A 16,054-nucleotide genomic window follows, 5' to 3' on the forward strand; every position below is an offset into this window, starting at 1 on the left:
TCCACGGAATGTACTTGAGTCTGAAAAAGTGTTTGAGGCGTTTCAGATTTCAAATTAAATACTTCAAAGGTGTTCAAGTAGAACATCTAACAAAGAGGTTTCCAACCATGTATGAAAGTGCTTTATATTTTCAGAAACATGGGTTTTTATATAGGGTACAAAAAAGATCCTCAAAAACTTGATCAATTTTTTTTTATTTGTGATTCGTAATACATAACCATATGGGGGGAAAAAAGAAAATGTCAAGCCATTAAAATAAATATAATAATACACAACAAAAATCATAATAATGCTATTTACAACGGAAACAAAGAATATGATTTTTATATATAAATCAATGTTTCTTTTGTTACATCCAAAAATCTGGTTCACACGAAGATGTATAAATAGTAAATACCTATTGGTGCAAATCGCTTGGTGTGTCTTTCACAGGGAGGTGTGTCACAGCACAAAGCAGTAAGTCATAAGCACTAATAACATCAGACATCATAACATCAGCCCTTTGGTATGTCTGTCTGTAGAGGTGAGTGGGATCTTCTTATTTGGTTTCCCACGGCCTCTCTCTCAGGTGGTGTGTATTCATTTGCCATTCTGAAAACAAGGGTTGCATGCTCAAGATCCTCCAAACCACTTAATTCAGTTTAAGGAATAAATAAGGATGAGGTGTGTGCACATCAAAACCTCTGATACATACCTTTCATGGTTCAAACTTCTCTAATTGGAAGATTTTCAAGGTGTGTTTGTATGTTATGACTCTACTTCGACATGTCTCCATGCTTTAATGTTCACAAAGCTCTTCGTTTTTCTCATACTGCCTGTGCTGCAGCACCTCTTTTTAACCTGTCTTAAACCAGAGTCACATCAATAAGACAATACATTTTAACTGTAAACATAAAAAGCTATCTTGGTGTACTGTTATTTTCTTCAAGTGAAAAAATGTGTCACGTTTTTTTTTGTACTTTCCTGCAAGGCCCTTGCTATTTTAAGCAGGGTTAATGTGGTCATAATAAAAGGCACAACCATTTGTAAACTTTAAGCTGCATTTCTAAAAGGCAATGTGTTAAATGATTAGGATGTAACCTCTGAACAAGAAAGCAAAGAGAGAAAAAGATTTGTAAGAAATGGATTTATTTAGAACAATATTGCCTGTATTATTCACAATCAGCTTGAGCCAATCTGATCTCACAGAAAATGACCGGGGTGATTTTCTGTGACCGCAACCCTGGTTGTGACAAAACGTATTGGTGGTAATTTCAACATACAGTTTTTCATGCCACTACCTCAGAAAAGAAAATGCAAATGGGAACACTTTCAGAATGTGTGCATTGTTGACTAAACCTAAATTGCTTTTTTTGGTGGCGCAACTTAATTTCAATACACTATGAGCCTTCATCAGATTCTGTGGTGTTCAAATAGTTCTTTGTGATCACATGGTTGTCTTCAGACCAACGTACACTGGAGATTTTAGAAAGTCCTAACTCTAAATAAATATTAAAATGCTGACAATTTTTACATGTTCTCATAGTTCTGTTGAGAGGGTTGGCTAATGTCATTGCATGGCCGAGCTCATAGCTCTCCAATCTCTGACTCTGCTTGATAAACTCCTCTGAAGATGCTGGGAATCGAAAGAGTTCTGGATGTCAAGCGTTGTCCGCCTTGGATCAGTAAAGTTCTGAGTGCCGAAGTTCATTTGCAGAGGCCGATATTGTGAAATTGTGAGGTATCCACGGTAAGCATCCTCTTGGTGACCATTGGATCCATCCGTTTCCACGCACACCCTGTATTTCTGCCCCTGGTTGTCGTCGCAGTGTTGCATTGTGCCAGGTCCAGGCTGGAAGAGCACAATAAACTCAACCCTCTCCTTTGGATCAATGTTCTTTGGCAAGCTTAGGTCAAAGGCAAAAACCTTCATATCAGAACCCCCATAGTGCTGCTGCTTCAGGAACGTGCAGGGGATTTCATGGTGGCTTTGCCAAGAGTCAAAGGTCACCCTTACATGCACAGATTCTTCAATACCTTCATGGGAGACAAGCACTTTGCCGCTCAAGGAGTTCTCTGAGATGCTGCAGCTCTCCAACTGCACACGCATGCCTCGTGTGAGGAAGGTTTTGAGGTCGAATGCTGGCTGAGGGAAACCCAGGCACAACTTGTAGCGCTGCAGATTGTCTGAGGGCGACTGTTGGTCTTGCAGTTTTGCAAAGGAGGGCTTCATCGGCAATTCAGAAGAAGGGGGAGTTGGCTCTGGGATAAATTGGCGCACAGATGTAAGTGCCAATCCAATGGTGTCAGCAAAGACCACGTGCTTCTTGTTTAGACCGCTGCCCTCCCTGCGGAAGCAGCTCCGAAGCTCTGAGGAGACAGGAGAGGAGGGCTGCGAAGAGGAAGCAGGGAAGGGGGAAGAGGAACGCGGGGAGTGAAGTCCACTACGTGGAAGACAGTCGGCTGGCTGATAACGACGCTGGGAGAGAATCAGAGGAGTCTTGGACAGCAGCTGGTAAAGAGGTCGGTGCTGGCCGAGGCTCAGATATGCGGGATGGTCAACTGGCATCAGAGCGGGCTCTATGCCGAAAGCATAGAGAAGTCTGAAGAGGAAGACATGATGGAGTTATAATGAGAGCTATCATAAAAAAGTAATACCAAGTATTACTTGTTACCAAATCGTGTAACAAGTAAAGTTCCTGCATAAAAAGCTAGTGAAATGAAAGCACAAGAGCTTACCTTCCACCACTCATCTCCAGAGAATGTGTTCCCTTTCGTTTTGTCTGTTGCTGTTGTTGTTGTTGTTGTTGCCAGGCTACAGATAATTCAAGATCATCTGTAAGAGAAAATCATCTTTAATTAATTAATTAAGTAAAACGTCTCACTGAATTGAACACAAATCTATTAAAATACAAATGTCAAGGTGATGTATTGAAAGCAAAGTACTTACAGGCTGGAAGCCAGCTTTGGTTTAATCAGATCAATGAAAGAAACAAGGATTGTGATTCTGGTGTGTCTCTGTTCTCTCAGGAGAATATTTAAGGAGTTTAGTAACCGGGCTGAACCCTTTGTGAAACACGTGGATGTAGTTTCAGCCAATCAGTAGTGGATTCTTTGTTTATGTCCGGCCCCCAAGGATTTTCTCATGCAGCCTTGAAGATTTCCTTTAATGGAGTTCTGCAATCATAATCCAGTTTGTCCAGATAAATAATATGTGAGTATGAAATATTTTTTCCATTTCAGAATCACAGCATGTTACAGAACCCCGAGGAAAAGGACAAAGTTGAACATATGTGAACACTTTGAGACATACAATTGAACTAGCGCTGTCAATCAATTTTAAAAAGTAAAAAGTATTATTCACAGTAATACTCATGATTAATTGCAAGTTTAACTGGCTTTTACTTACTAAGGATAAATAATATAACTACACATGTGGTGTAATAAAGAAATGTATGACAGACTGGTAAGAGAAATCGGAGAGTTTATTTCCTTCCTGCAAAAAAAACTGGAATCAGAACATGTGTTTGACCCTAAACTAAAGGAGAAAGCCACCGGCATAAAGACTCGCTGTGATCACCTCCTGTATTATGCGCACTACACAGGTCTAATTATCTATGCCACTAGCAGATTGCAAGCATTAAGAACAATATCTGTTCTTACAGTGGTGACAGTGTCCGCTATCTCCGACTGCTGTGCAACTTCAATAGACTGGTCCGTGCTTCAGCAAAACTGAATTTTCTCTTTTTCAGTAAACATAAACAAAACAGGTGTAGTTTCCATTTGTCATGGACCAATTGTGTGGTTACGCCTTTTCAATGCCATGTGATTCACAGTAATCATCAGCACAAGATTTATGAGTACAAGTTGGGCTCAAACTTGGCAAAGTGATTAATTAAGTGGTTTCGAGATGTAATGCATGAACTGTGCCATATGAACCATAGGCCAAGGTTTCTAGCTATGAGTAACTTCTTCGCCTAGTTTGAGATAAAGCGAGACACGACGTTCAATTTCCCTCCACATTCAGACATTTTAATCTACACGTTACCCGTTAAACATGCTTAATGTTGAAGTTGGAATCAAACAGTAAAAGACAGAGAAAATTGCAAGGCATTGCGTGTGATTGCCCAACATTAATCTTTGTTGCTGCTTAAGGACAGAATTGTGTCACTGATCAGGGATGAGTTAAAACAATATTGACGTTTAATGACGCCCGTCGTTTCTCTGTTCTAAGTTTCATTGCAACACTTGTAGGGAGTGTGCTCGTTTTGCAGCTCATGCTTATCATGTTAATACGGCAATAAAATAATTCAGAGGGGAAGCGATAAAATCGTGACATTTTTTCTCTGCTACTGTGTGATGATTGTTTAAAGCCTTGTCAGGAAGGGGAAGACTTATTAAAGCAAGTCAACTAATGTTTGATTTTCATGTAATCAACATTTCTCTTAAGAGCCACAAAGACATTAGCTGACACTCTCTCCCACCACCCTTTTAACTTTAGGTAGGTAAGGTAACTTTCTATATTTTTCTTGGAAAGGCTTTCTTCTCTGTTTCCAGGAATGGTATTCATACGTGTTGTACAACAAAAGTTTTTATACTGTACCTTGTTTAATGATATGATGCAACAGGTAAGAAACAGCAGAGTTATAACATGCAAATCTTCTACAATCCTCTGTCATTGCCTGCAGGTCGATTTGTTTTATAGAGGGAACTCCCACATCAATGTGGATGTTTTGGCAGGAAGCTCTGTGTTGTTACGAATGTACTTTCCAAATCCCTGTCAAGGCTTGAAGGGATAACGTGAGGGAATGTGGAATCCTAGATTATAAAGTCCTCGTTCAAAGTTCAACACAGAGCTGTAAACAAGTGAGGAATGAAGGGATAAAAGATGGCTATTAATGTATATTTGTGGGAGGATGTAGTAAAATAAGTAAGTTATTTCACTCAAGGAAAGAACAAAAGTATACCATCAAAATATATGATTGCAAATTGGTCTTTTTCATGGATATATACTTGTATACGTGACTCAATTGATTGATTGACAGTAATATTATAAATTAATTTTCCGTAATTATATTGTCTTATTATATTAATCTGAATCTACAACGTGATTAAAGCTTTCAAGTAAATGCATTAGAGTAAAAAGTAGCATATTCACTGATTAAATGTAATGTAGTGGATTAGAAGTATGAAACAAAAGTACTCAGTTCAGTATTTCACAGTACTTGAGTGACTTTCTAACACAAGTTAGTGAGCTCATTGGTGAAAGTGTGAATACTTACTGTTGACTCACCTCTATAATGTAAGAGAGGCCGACTCAATAACTTCCTTATATATGGCAAAACATGATCATCGAAAGCTGGAAAACCGGAAACTAATTCAGTTAATCGCAAGAATAAACAGTTGACCTAAGCTGGTTCCCTGAAGCACTCCAACAAACGGTTTAGCTTGGCTTTTATGTAGTCCCGATGTGTTACAGAGACATTAGTGGCAATCAGAAACAGGAAAAGTGTTAATGAAGGAGAGTAAATATTTGATCCAACTAAAGTCAAAATACAGCACAAATGTCCTCCTCAAATCAATTTGAGCCTGACGCAATGACACATATCACAAGAGGAAATCTAGACAGACGGAGCAGGAATACAAGCTGACAGACAGTATAAACTGAGATTAATGATGCTTGGCATATGACTCTATAGTATATGAGCTCATTGAACATCTGCAAGCAGCAGACAGTACACAATCGGTATGCATCATGACTCTCATTGACTGGGGGGAGGACTCGTCTGGAGATGTTATTTTATCACTTTTTCTCATCACATGGTTTACTGGCTTCAAGACAGTGTATTTCATATACATGTGAGGTGAGAAAACCAAATTCAGAAAGAGAAATAAGGTTGATAATTGGGGCTTAAAGATGTGTTTAGAATGGATATTTGATCCTTTGGCGACTGTGCTTTTTGACAAATAATGCTGATAAAGGAAGCATTAGTTGGCAAAGCTTTGCACCCTTTCATTTCTAGTACTTGTCAGGACAAGATTGCCTCGTACTGCATTAAAAAAGAAGCTCTTCTTAAAAAGTGCACTCTAAATTAATGACAGGTTATTATGATACAGGGCTACAGGATGAGATGTGTTCCATTAAAAGAAAGGTGAAAAGGAGATGCAGACAATGGAAATAAAACAAACATTCTGAAACAAAATGATTTATTTGAACACTTGGTGATTTGAATGACTCATTAATACATATCCTCAAACTATACTAAATGCATGTATGAACACCCTTTTTTAAGGGCTTTTTATCAGCCCCTCCCATTACAAACAGGGCAAACAGCACCTACCTCCACATTGGAAGATGGTAAAAAGGATGCAGTTTTAAAACACATGGCCAACATTGTAAATTAGAGTTAACATGTCTTAGGTTTAGGAGAGCAAACTTGGTTAGGTAAAGGAAAAGATCATACATTAGGTCAAAACAAGTCAGACTGTCACAGATGTATGTCAGGTCTAACATTTTTAGGCCCCCCTGCCGAGGTCCACCTCCCAATAGATGATAAAGGCCTAACCACTTCAAAGCTATGCTCATAATGCTTAAGAGTATATGCATCATAATGCTTAAGAGTATTTCTATTTGTATCTGATCCTCTAAGAGAGAGCCTTCATAAATAAAGGAAAGATTCAAGTTACATCTTGATTAAAAATGAATGTGTCGATCACAAAGCGAAACTGTATCAACTGTGGTGAAATAATAACAAACCTGGTAACTAAAAATACAAGTTTTAAGGTACAATTTACTAAAAGTAAGAAAGGTATAATAATGTAATGTGGAAGTGTTCGCTGTTACTGTTATAGTATAAAAATAAATACAAAATAAAGTGTATTTTTTTCAATAGTTGAGACCATGTATGTAACTCAAATCACACATGCAACACTTCTAACAAGTTTACAGTAACCATGTACGTAAGGTGTAACGAGCAAGGCAAACCATTACTAATCAATAAGGAATTTTGCTGATGTTTCCCACAAGAGTGTATGATAAACCGGTTCATTAGGTTGGACATGGAATGTGGAATCCGTTTATACTGTAAGGTTTGCCTCTTATTAGGCCACTCTCACTGACACACCCTTGTCTCCAGAATATTGGAACGCAAGCACTCCTTCACAACCACACACTTGACCTCCGTGCCCATATTTCAGACTCAAATGGCCAAAAACATGGCTTCCAAAGGGTGATGAAGTATTTGTGGACACAAAGATAGAATGTGGGAATTAAACACACCAAATAAGAAGATGACATTGCCCCATACACACTTACTGATATGCTTGTGTTGTTATTTGTCTGATGTCACCAGGAGATGATTTGCATGTTGCCCCCCAAGAGGCAGATGTACTGACAGTACAGAGGGCAGGTACAGTGACTTCAGAGGAAGGCATGTGTCTTCGTCATTGCTTTGTGACCTGACCTCACCTCCTTGTGAAAGTCTGTATGAAGAGCACACCAGGCATTCTGAACCAACTAGTATGTCTACCATTTAATCCTCTTGAGACAGAGTACTTTACAGATTAAAAAAAAACAGTGACATATATAAATATCATATACAATCTTTTGAATGCTTTCTCATTTGACTAAAATTGGAAACATATTTTACAGTTTTTTTGTATCTCTTGACAGCTCAATCATCTATAATGAAATGTGTTCTGATTTGCTATGTGCTCAGATCCCTGAAATATGGAAAATTGTTAAAAGTAAGAAGAAGCAAGTCCGACTGTGCAGAACAAAGCACATGGGTTAAAATGTACCTACACTTATACGTTATTACAACATTGTTTTGTTGGACTGACATTCAAAAGAAACAACACAAGATTGATGTGTTTTTCCTTTTGGAAACAAATGGTGAATGGATTGCTGATTTGCACTAATAAAAAATCAGCTAAAGAGGATTTTACAGTAAGGCCACAGGTTTTACAGCATGTGCTCGAACAAAACTTCCTGAACAATTGTATCAAAAGCAGTGTTTCCACTTAAAACAGCCACAGCGAGCTCCAGTTTCCGGACGGAGCTCCTTATAAGAACTGTATCTCTTCCACTTCACAAAACGTGGTTATTTACGGAAATCGTGAATGAAACCGTTTAGGAAACAACATAAACTGTGGAAACGCTCATATTTAAAGTGTCTCTCTGTGACACCCTGTCCTATTTTCAATGTAACAGAACACAGGAATATTCCGTTGTAGCTGCATGGGGTGCAGCATGGTGAGAGCTCCTACACTGCTCTACCATGAGCCTGTCTACGGCCCAGGGCAATAGAAATGATACCTAGCACAATAACAATAAAGTAAGAGAGTAAAATCCATCATTTTGAAATATATTACAAGGCCTTTTCTTAGCAAGTTTCTTGAAGTTGCACAGGAGTGGGAGAAAGCTGACAGTGTCACCACCGTAGGAACAGAAATTACTCTTGATCGACTTCATGCCAATAATTCAGGAAATCATATTACAATTAAAATTGTTCTGATTTCTCTTGCCGATTTGTCACGCATGTCTTTTTTACATCACCACATGTGTACCACAAATACAAGTAAATACTATCGATTGAGAGCATTTGCTTCAAAGCATGTCCCAAAATGTTTGCAAAATGTGTGTTCAACTTTATTACGTGCTCTGAGTTTGCAGTGAATAGAACATTCAGTACTTACATATTGGCAGAACTCCAGGAAAGGAACTCTTCAAGGCTGCATGCAAATGTTCCTTGGGGGCTGGACATAAACAACGGCGCTTTACCTGATTGGCTGAAACCCTACCTGCATGTGTCACAAAAGGTTCAGCCCCATTTGTAACTCCTTAGATAAGCTCAGGAGCGAACAGAGACAGACCAGATTCACAATCACTCCTTCTTTCACTGATCTGAAGAAACCAAAGGTGGCTTCCAGCCTGTAAGTATACTTTGCTTTGAAAACATCCCCATGACATTTGTATTTTATTTGATTGTTGTTCAATTCAGAGAGAATTTGAACTTATTCATTAAATATGATTTTGTCTTACAGATGATCTAGAATTATCCACAGCCAGTTGGCAACGACAAAAGACTACACAACAGAGTAACACATTCAGTCTTCTCAAGATGAAGTGTGCAAGGTAAGCTCCCGTGCTTTCATTTCACTTAACTGTAGTATAACTTATTTTACTTAAGTACAAGATCTGAGTACTTCTTCTGACTATAGGTCTTATTCTAAACTCTTCATGTCTTCTTCCTCAGAGTTCTCCACGCCTTTGGGACTCATACCCAGCCCGCTGCCATGCCAGCTGACCTTGCCGCATGTCTGAGCCTTGGCCAGCGCCAAGATATTTATAAGCTGCTGTCTAAGACTCCTCTGAATCCCGCACAGCGCCCTTATCAGTCAACTGACAGTCTGCAACGGACCAGCCTTCACTCACTACGCTCCTCTTCCCCCTTCCCAGCATCCTCCTCGCAGACCTCCTCTCCTTTGTCCTCAGAGCCTCGGAGCTGCTTCCGTAAGGACAGTGGCAGCCTGAACAAGAAGCGCGTGGTCTTCGCGGACGCCTTTGGATTGGCTCTCACTGCCGTGCGCCTGTTTATCCCCGAGCCATCTTCCCTTTCTTCAGAACTTCTGATAAAGCCTACCGTGGCTAGATTGCAAAGCCAACAGTTGCACTCAGTCAATCTGCAGCGCCACAAGTTGCGCCTGGGTTTCGCTCAGCCAGCGTTTGACCTCAAAGCCTTCGCACACGAGGCTTGCGTGTGCAGTTGGAGAGCTGCAACGTCTCAGAGAACTCCTTGAGCGGCAAAGTGCTTGTCTCCAATGTCAGCATTAAAGAGGTTGTGCATGTAAGGGTGACCTTTGACTCTTGGCGAAGCCACCATGACATCCCCTGCACGTTCCTGAAGCAGCAGCACTATGGGGGTTCTGATTTGAATGTTTTTGCCTTTGACATAAGCTTGCCAAAGAAAGTTGATCCAAAGGAGAGGGCTGAGTTTTTTGTGTACTTCAAGGATGGACCTAGCGCCACGCTACACTGGGATAATAACCAGGGACAGAACTACAGAGTGTGTGTAGAAACGGATGGATCCAAAGTTCACCAAGAGGATGGTTTCCGTGGTTACCCCACACTTCCACAATATCGGCCTTTGCACATGTCCCTCACTGTCCAGAACGTTACTGATCCACAGAGGACGACCCTCGACATCCAGAACTCTTTAGACCAACAGTATCTTCAGAGGGGTTTATCAAGCAGAGTCAGAGAGTGGAGGGTTATGTGTTCGGCTAAGCAGTGAATCAACCCACCCTCTCAACTGAACTATGAGAACATTCAAATAATGTCAATCTTTTAATATTTATTTAAAGTTACGTTTTTTAAGGATGCATGGGGTATCTAAAATCTCCAGTTTTTGTTTGTCTGAAGCCAACCATGTGATCAGAAACTACTTGAATCGACCACAACCTCTAAACACCACAGAACCTGATGAAAACTCATAGTGTGTTGAAGTTAAGTGTTACCACCAAGGAAGCAATTTAGGTTTAGTCAACAAAATTACTTTCTTAGGTTTGGAAGACAAAGGATCATAATGTTAAAATAAGCATGTATGTTCTATAAATTACATATGAAATGTATGTTTCTGATTGAAAGTGTTTGAGTCATCCTACCCAACTTTCTCCATTTTGTACCTGGACATGTTTTGTGTTCACCATGAAAGATGATCCGACTGTAAATGTCTTTCCATTCGCATTTTCTGTAACCGTGGCACATGTGTTGAAATTACGTGCCGGCACCAATGAGCTGTGTCAAGAGGTTGTGGTAATTTCTGTGGGATCAGATTGGCTCAATTACCCTGTTGAAATGTGAATTATACAATGCAACATTGTTCTGAATAAATCTATTTTTGTAAAGAAACGTTCTTTTCTCTTCTCTTCATTGTGCAGAGGTTACATCCTTATCATCCTACACTTGACCTTTTAAGAAATGAAGCTTGCCGTTTACACTGTGTTGTTTTGCAGTATCCCATGACCACAGAAACACTGATTAGGATACAAAGGCAGGGGAGGGAAAGTAAAGAATGAATTAATTACTTCCCCCGCAAACTTTGTTTCTCTTAGCTCAAATTTCTGATGCGTCCTTTCATGTGCTACGTGATTAGCAAAGGACATTGTGTACAAGACGCTCCCTTGCCTGCTGATTGCTGGAATGACAAGTTGGGAACTGTTACTCCTAGTTTGTTCTTGGTATGGCAAGTATTGAATATCCATGGCAGCAAGAGGACACATAGTTTAGGAAAAAAAAGCATGGGCCTGTGTTTACACGCCAAGGGTGGAGTCAGCATTATTAGACACTGTGAAAGTCAGTCAGTCTGCTTCTTCTGCTCCTTTCTTTCTGAGTCATGTTTCTGTTAAACTTGTTTCTTTGTCCATAACCGTCTTCCCTCCAGGGATAGAGTCCGCCCTGGACCGCCCTTTGTGAACTATCATAGTAAGAACTGGATTGTCACTGTAGTTGACAAATGTAGCAGGTTTACACACCTTGTTGCCTAAATAACTTTTCACTAGACTTGACAGTGTTGCGCTAGTGGAAGGTGTTAGATTTCCTCGCTCTTCAATGAATGACAGAATAAACAGCTATTGAACAAGTCACATTTGTACAACTACGATGAACTGGTACATTGCTAGCATTTGATGTAGCTTTCAGATAGTTGTACCCTTTACTTACCAAAGTATTGGTATCAACCCAATTAAAACGTATTTTTGCAGTCCATAAATGTAAGTGTAAGAGAGCGGACTTCTGCTTAGGCAATTTCCATACTTGTTTAAAAAAAGTGCATTGATCTGGCCTGTGATTCGGATTTGCACCAAAGTTGCATGGGTTCTTCCTCTGCCAATGTTTCACCTTTTCACCAAGTTAAATGATAATCTGAACAGTAGTTTATTTTTTTTCCATAATCATGATTGGAAACCAAAGGATGTTGAATGAGAAATAAATGACTTGTTAATGTCAAAAAAGCTTCATCAATATCAAGATTTTATTATTAACAGATGAGAACAAGTTACATACAATAACAAAAGAAAGCTGGCTTCACATTAATTCAGTCACAAAATCATCTGGGGCAAAAGTTAAAGCAGAATGGCGTTTTTATACTACTGCAAAAACTTTATACTACGTGTGAAAACACATTCACAGCTGACAAATTATGCATGATCAGGTAACGCCAAATGGATTGTTTCGGAACAAACTTGTATTGCTTTGTTCAGGAAACTTTGATTTGTTACACAGCTATTACGGTAGAAGTAAATTGAAAAAAAGTTGGGAAAAACGTTGTCATGAATTGAAACTGAAATTAAATTATTAAAGGCTGCTGTCCTTCCTGGATAACACCACCCATCCTCTCCACCTGCAGCTGGTCAGTCAACGGAGCTCCTTCTCTAACAGGCTAATAGAGCTCCGCTGCAACAAGGACAGACACAGGAAAACATTCCTGCCCACGGCAATAACTCTTTTTAATAAATCTCGTCTGGCTGGCAGAGAACTCTCTGCTTCATAGCTTCACTGGACTTACACCTCACTGGACACTCACATTCACATTCATTTAAATTATTATTAATCCTGTTTAATCATTCTATGTATATATCATTCTTACTTCCCGTTCTTTTTCTTTAGATTTGTAAATAATTTATCTATCTATCTATCTATCTATCTATCTATCTATCTATCTATCTATCTATCTATCTATCTATCTATCTATCTATCTATCTATCTATCTATCTATCTATCTATCTATCTATCTATCTATCTATCTATCTATCTATCTATCTATCTATCTATCTATCTATCTCTCTATCTCTCTATCTCTCTATCTATCTCTCTATCTATCTATCTATCTATCTATCTATCTATCTATCTATCTATCTATCTATCTATCTATCTATCTATCTATCTATCTATCTATCTATCTATCTATCTATCTATCTATCTTAAAATATATTTCAATTTGTTAAGTGAAAGTAACAAAGAAGTTATACCTTGCTGAATAAGGGGTATATGTTCACTCATCCTCCCCCTGTTTTGTTTTTTTGGCATCATAGGGTTACCAATCCTAACAACAGCAATATACTGTACATATAATCACAAAAATGAACAGACAATGGGGGAAAACCTTTCATTGGGCAATAACTATTTTCCTCTGCATTTGTCTTTTCTCCGGTTTTTATCTTGTTTGCAGCAGAGGCCACAGATGGCTCACGGCCAGCAGCCGGCTATCAGCTGCTGGTGCTCACAGTGCTGATGCTGAGTGCTGTCTGCACAATAGCCCCGAGGACTGATCCAGTGTGCTGCAGCCACAGCTGTGAACACAAAGAGGAAGCTAACAGTACGAGCACACAATGGTGGCTAGCTCAAACTAAGACACTTAGCTGCAGTGACTGAATTCCACCTGTAAACATCAGTTGTGTGAAGCAACTGAGAAAACGAGACATTATGGAAACAAATACAGTAATTATCAGGGTTGACCGCGTTAGAAAGAAGTTGAAATTGATTATTCTCTTACCCAACATTGCTGGGATTGTTGTTACCACAAATGGTAGCTCTTGGCAGGATTATGGTTTAAAGTTAGCCTCCCCGATCATACAATGGTAGCCATTGCATGGTTGTTTTGCATACTGTAAATTAGGGCTGGGCAAAAACTCAATATGATAATGAACTGTCCTTCAATGGAACCATTTTATGATGAAACATTACATTGCTTAAATTTATAATACATTGCCCGGCCAAAAAAAAGGTCACCCACTTTAATATTCATTGGACCGCCTTTAGCTTTGATTATGGCACAAATTTGCTGTGGCATCGTTTCCACAAGCTTCTGCAATGTCACAACAAATATATTTATGTCCAGAGTTGCATTCATTTTTTGCCAAGATCTTGTATTGATGATGGGAGATCGGACCACTGCGCAAAGTCTTGTCCAGCACATCCCAAAGATTCTCAATCAGGTTCAGGTCTGGACCTGACCAATCCATGTGTGAAAAGGATGTCTCATGCTCCCTGAACCGCTCTTTCACAATTTGAACCCGATGGATCCTGGCATTGTCATCTTGGAACATGCCCGTGCCATCAGGGAAGAAACAAGCCATTGACGGAATAACCTGGTCATTCAGTATATTCAGGGAGTCAGCTGACCTCATTCTTTGGGCACATAACGCTGCTGAACCTAGACCAGACCAACTGCAGCAACCCCAGATCTTAGCACTGCCCCCACAGGCTTGTGACCTTTGTTAGTGTAAAAAACACATCTTGACTCAATATTACAAAGGTGATCTAAATATTTTGTTGACACACATTAGCATCACGCATCTAAATGTGATTAACAAACTGGACCCTAGTCAGAAGCTTCTGCAGCCTAAATGTATTGTGTGCATGTAAACATAGTCGGTATATAAAAGGTTTACTTCAAAACTGCTTTGTACATTTAAAATGTAATAGAAACCGGGCCAGAAAACCTGTTATATTGCAGAATGAACAATATACAATTTTGCCAGTCCTTCTTCAAGCTGAAGTTGACTTCTTTTTGTTGTACATTTGTTGAAATGTTTGGAGAAACAGTTCCCCTCAAAGTAGTTGGGTGAAAGAATCACTTCATCCTTCACATTTAAAAAATATTTTGTACCGATTTATGGTTAATAATTTAGAACAAAGTACATGCTTTCTAAAAAAGTGTCTTGTGTTGGAGAAAATGCTACTATATATTGACTTATTGGGTGAAAGAAAAATAACAAAAATGTTGTTTTTTAATATATATATATATATATATATATACAAGCCAATATTACATTTTGGGACTTTTATAAAACGCTGTCAAATGTTCTGAGGCCATGATGCACTGTTCTGCTGTTTTAATCCTGCAAACCATTGCCAAACGTAAACTGTATTGCCCTCTGTGGTTAAATACCATGTGATGTTACAATGAGACTTCCAGATTAATGTGTCTTTATTATGAGGTTTACTTCACAATTACATGAATCAGCACTGGCTGGGATAAATGGATGGTTATAGGTCACCATATACTTCACGTGAGAGTGTGTAAGGTGAATATTTCTAGTAGGAAATCATCAAGCCAATGAATGGATCACTTTTTCTGATCAATGACAGCGGTCGCTGGGCAGGTGCTCGTGCTCAGGGATCCAAGGCGATACACCAAAACACTCGGCGGCCTTCCTGTCGCACTCGCAGATGAACATCTCACATGTGTTGTTGTTGCCTAAGAATGATAAAACACAGGGCATTCTAAGTACCACAAGGCAGAAAAAACAGTCCTATAAACTTAAAGTACCATACACTCATTTCGGTCCTGTTGTGTGGGTGTACTCACTGCCACAGGAGACCTTCCTGTTTTGCTCATCGCAGCTGTAGCTGTAGAACTCAGAGTACGGGTTGTCGACCAAGGCCCAGCAATCAGGATGTTGCATTGCGTCAGTGTAACACTGATCGTGCACTTTGCAGCAGCTACGGAGTCAAGGTGAATATTAAGCAGACTGGAAAATGTTGTTTTTTCAATGTATTGAGTATCACAAGAGTGAATCATGACCTATCCAGATCATCCACAGGTGTGCCGGAGCCTCCCAATCCACAGTAGCAGCCGTAGTCAGCGTAGTCAAAAATTGGAGAGCTATCTGGCATCACACACAGGATCATCTTCCTGAACTGGTTCAGGGCCCTGTAGTCCAATGAGTGGGCTGAATCGCAACAAAAACACACCTTTTTACTCAACCAAAAGATCAATCTTTTCACAACCACCAAGATAAACAACTTTTGTCGAGTTGTACTCACCGACAGAGAGGCCTGCAGCCAAGAGAAACAGAACCTGGAAGGTCTTCATCTTGTAAGTCATAGAGCAGATCTCGGTCTTACATCAGTGCTTCTTTTTATATCAAGTATGGGCTTGGGGGCTGCTCTGTCAGCTGTTTATACTACGCAGGGTCTCACGCCGTCAAACACGGAGGCAGATAAAATTCTCACACTCTCTAAACCTTGGACCCTGAGCCTTGTGTTTGTGTAACTAGAGTTGCTCGACCT

At 39.6% G+C, this 16,054-nt stretch overlaps 3 protein-coding genes across 3 annotated transcripts; 1 reads left to right on the forward strand and 2 right to left on the reverse strand.

Annotated features, from left to right (window-relative positions):
• Nucleotides 1–1,108: 1,108 nt before the first annotated feature.
• LOC134868127 (protein phosphatase 1 regulatory subunit 3B-like) lies at nt 1,109–5,475 on the reverse strand. Its single transcript, XM_063889028.1, has 4 exons — nt 5,273–5,475; nt 2,930–3,156; nt 2,719–2,815; nt 1,109–2,582 (listed from the first exon to the last, which is right to left on the reverse strand). Exons 3-4 carry the CDS (start codon nt 2,730–2,732, stop codon nt 1,550–1,552), a joined length of 1,047 nt encoding a protein of 348 aa, XP_063745098.1. The 5' UTR covers nt 2,733–2,815; nt 2,930–3,156; nt 5,273–5,475; the 3' UTR covers nt 1,109–1,549.
• Nucleotides 5,476–8,793: 3,318 nt separating this feature from the next.
• Nucleotides 8,794–10,891, forward strand: LOC134868935 (protein phosphatase 1 regulatory subunit 3C-B-like). Its single transcript, XM_063890342.1, is given in 4 exon segments — nt 8,794–8,913; nt 9,025–9,115; nt 9,237–9,721; nt 9,724–10,891. Coding segments are annotated over 3 exon segments (1,050 nt in total). The 5' UTR covers nt 8,794–8,913; nt 9,025–9,101; the 3' UTR covers nt 10,275–10,891.
• Nucleotides 10,892–14,951: 4,060 nt separating this feature from the next.
• On the reverse strand, nt 14,952–15,923 carry LOC134868635 (phospholipase A2-like). Its single transcript, XM_063889908.1, has 4 exons — nt 15,809–15,923; nt 15,567–15,714; nt 15,351–15,484; nt 14,952–15,239 (listed from the first exon to the last, which is right to left on the reverse strand). The coding sequence occupies exons 1-4, from the start codon at nt 15,867–15,869 to the stop codon at nt 15,121–15,123; spliced, it is 462 nt and encodes a 153-aa protein (XP_063745978.1). The 5' UTR covers nt 15,870–15,923; the 3' UTR covers nt 14,952–15,120.
• Between the last annotated feature and the right edge of the window lie 131 nt (nt 15,924–16,054).

This window comes from Eleginops maclovinus, chromosome 8, assembly GCF_036324505.1.
Source record: "Eleginops maclovinus isolate JMC-PN-2008 ecotype Puerto Natales chromosome 8, JC_Emac_rtc_rv5, whole genome shotgun sequence".
Classification (NCBI taxonomy): domain Eukaryota; kingdom Metazoa; phylum Chordata; class Actinopteri; order Perciformes; family Eleginopidae; genus Eleginops; species Eleginops maclovinus.

Excerpts from the sequence above, each read along its gene's own strand:
- LOC134868635 (XM_063889908.1), bottom strand. The coding sequence starts at position 15,869 with ATGACTTACAAGATGAAGACCTTCCAGGTTCTGTTTCTCTTGGCTGCA. Across the intron at positions 15,715-15,808 it reads GGCTGCAGGCCTCTCTGTCG|CCCACTCATTGGACTACAGG; the intron begins GTGAGTACAACT and ends GTTGCGATTCAG. Across the intron at positions 15,240-15,350 it reads CAGGAAGGTCTCCTGTGGCA|GCAACAACAACACATGTGAG; the intron begins GTGAGTACACCC and ends TATCATTCTTAG.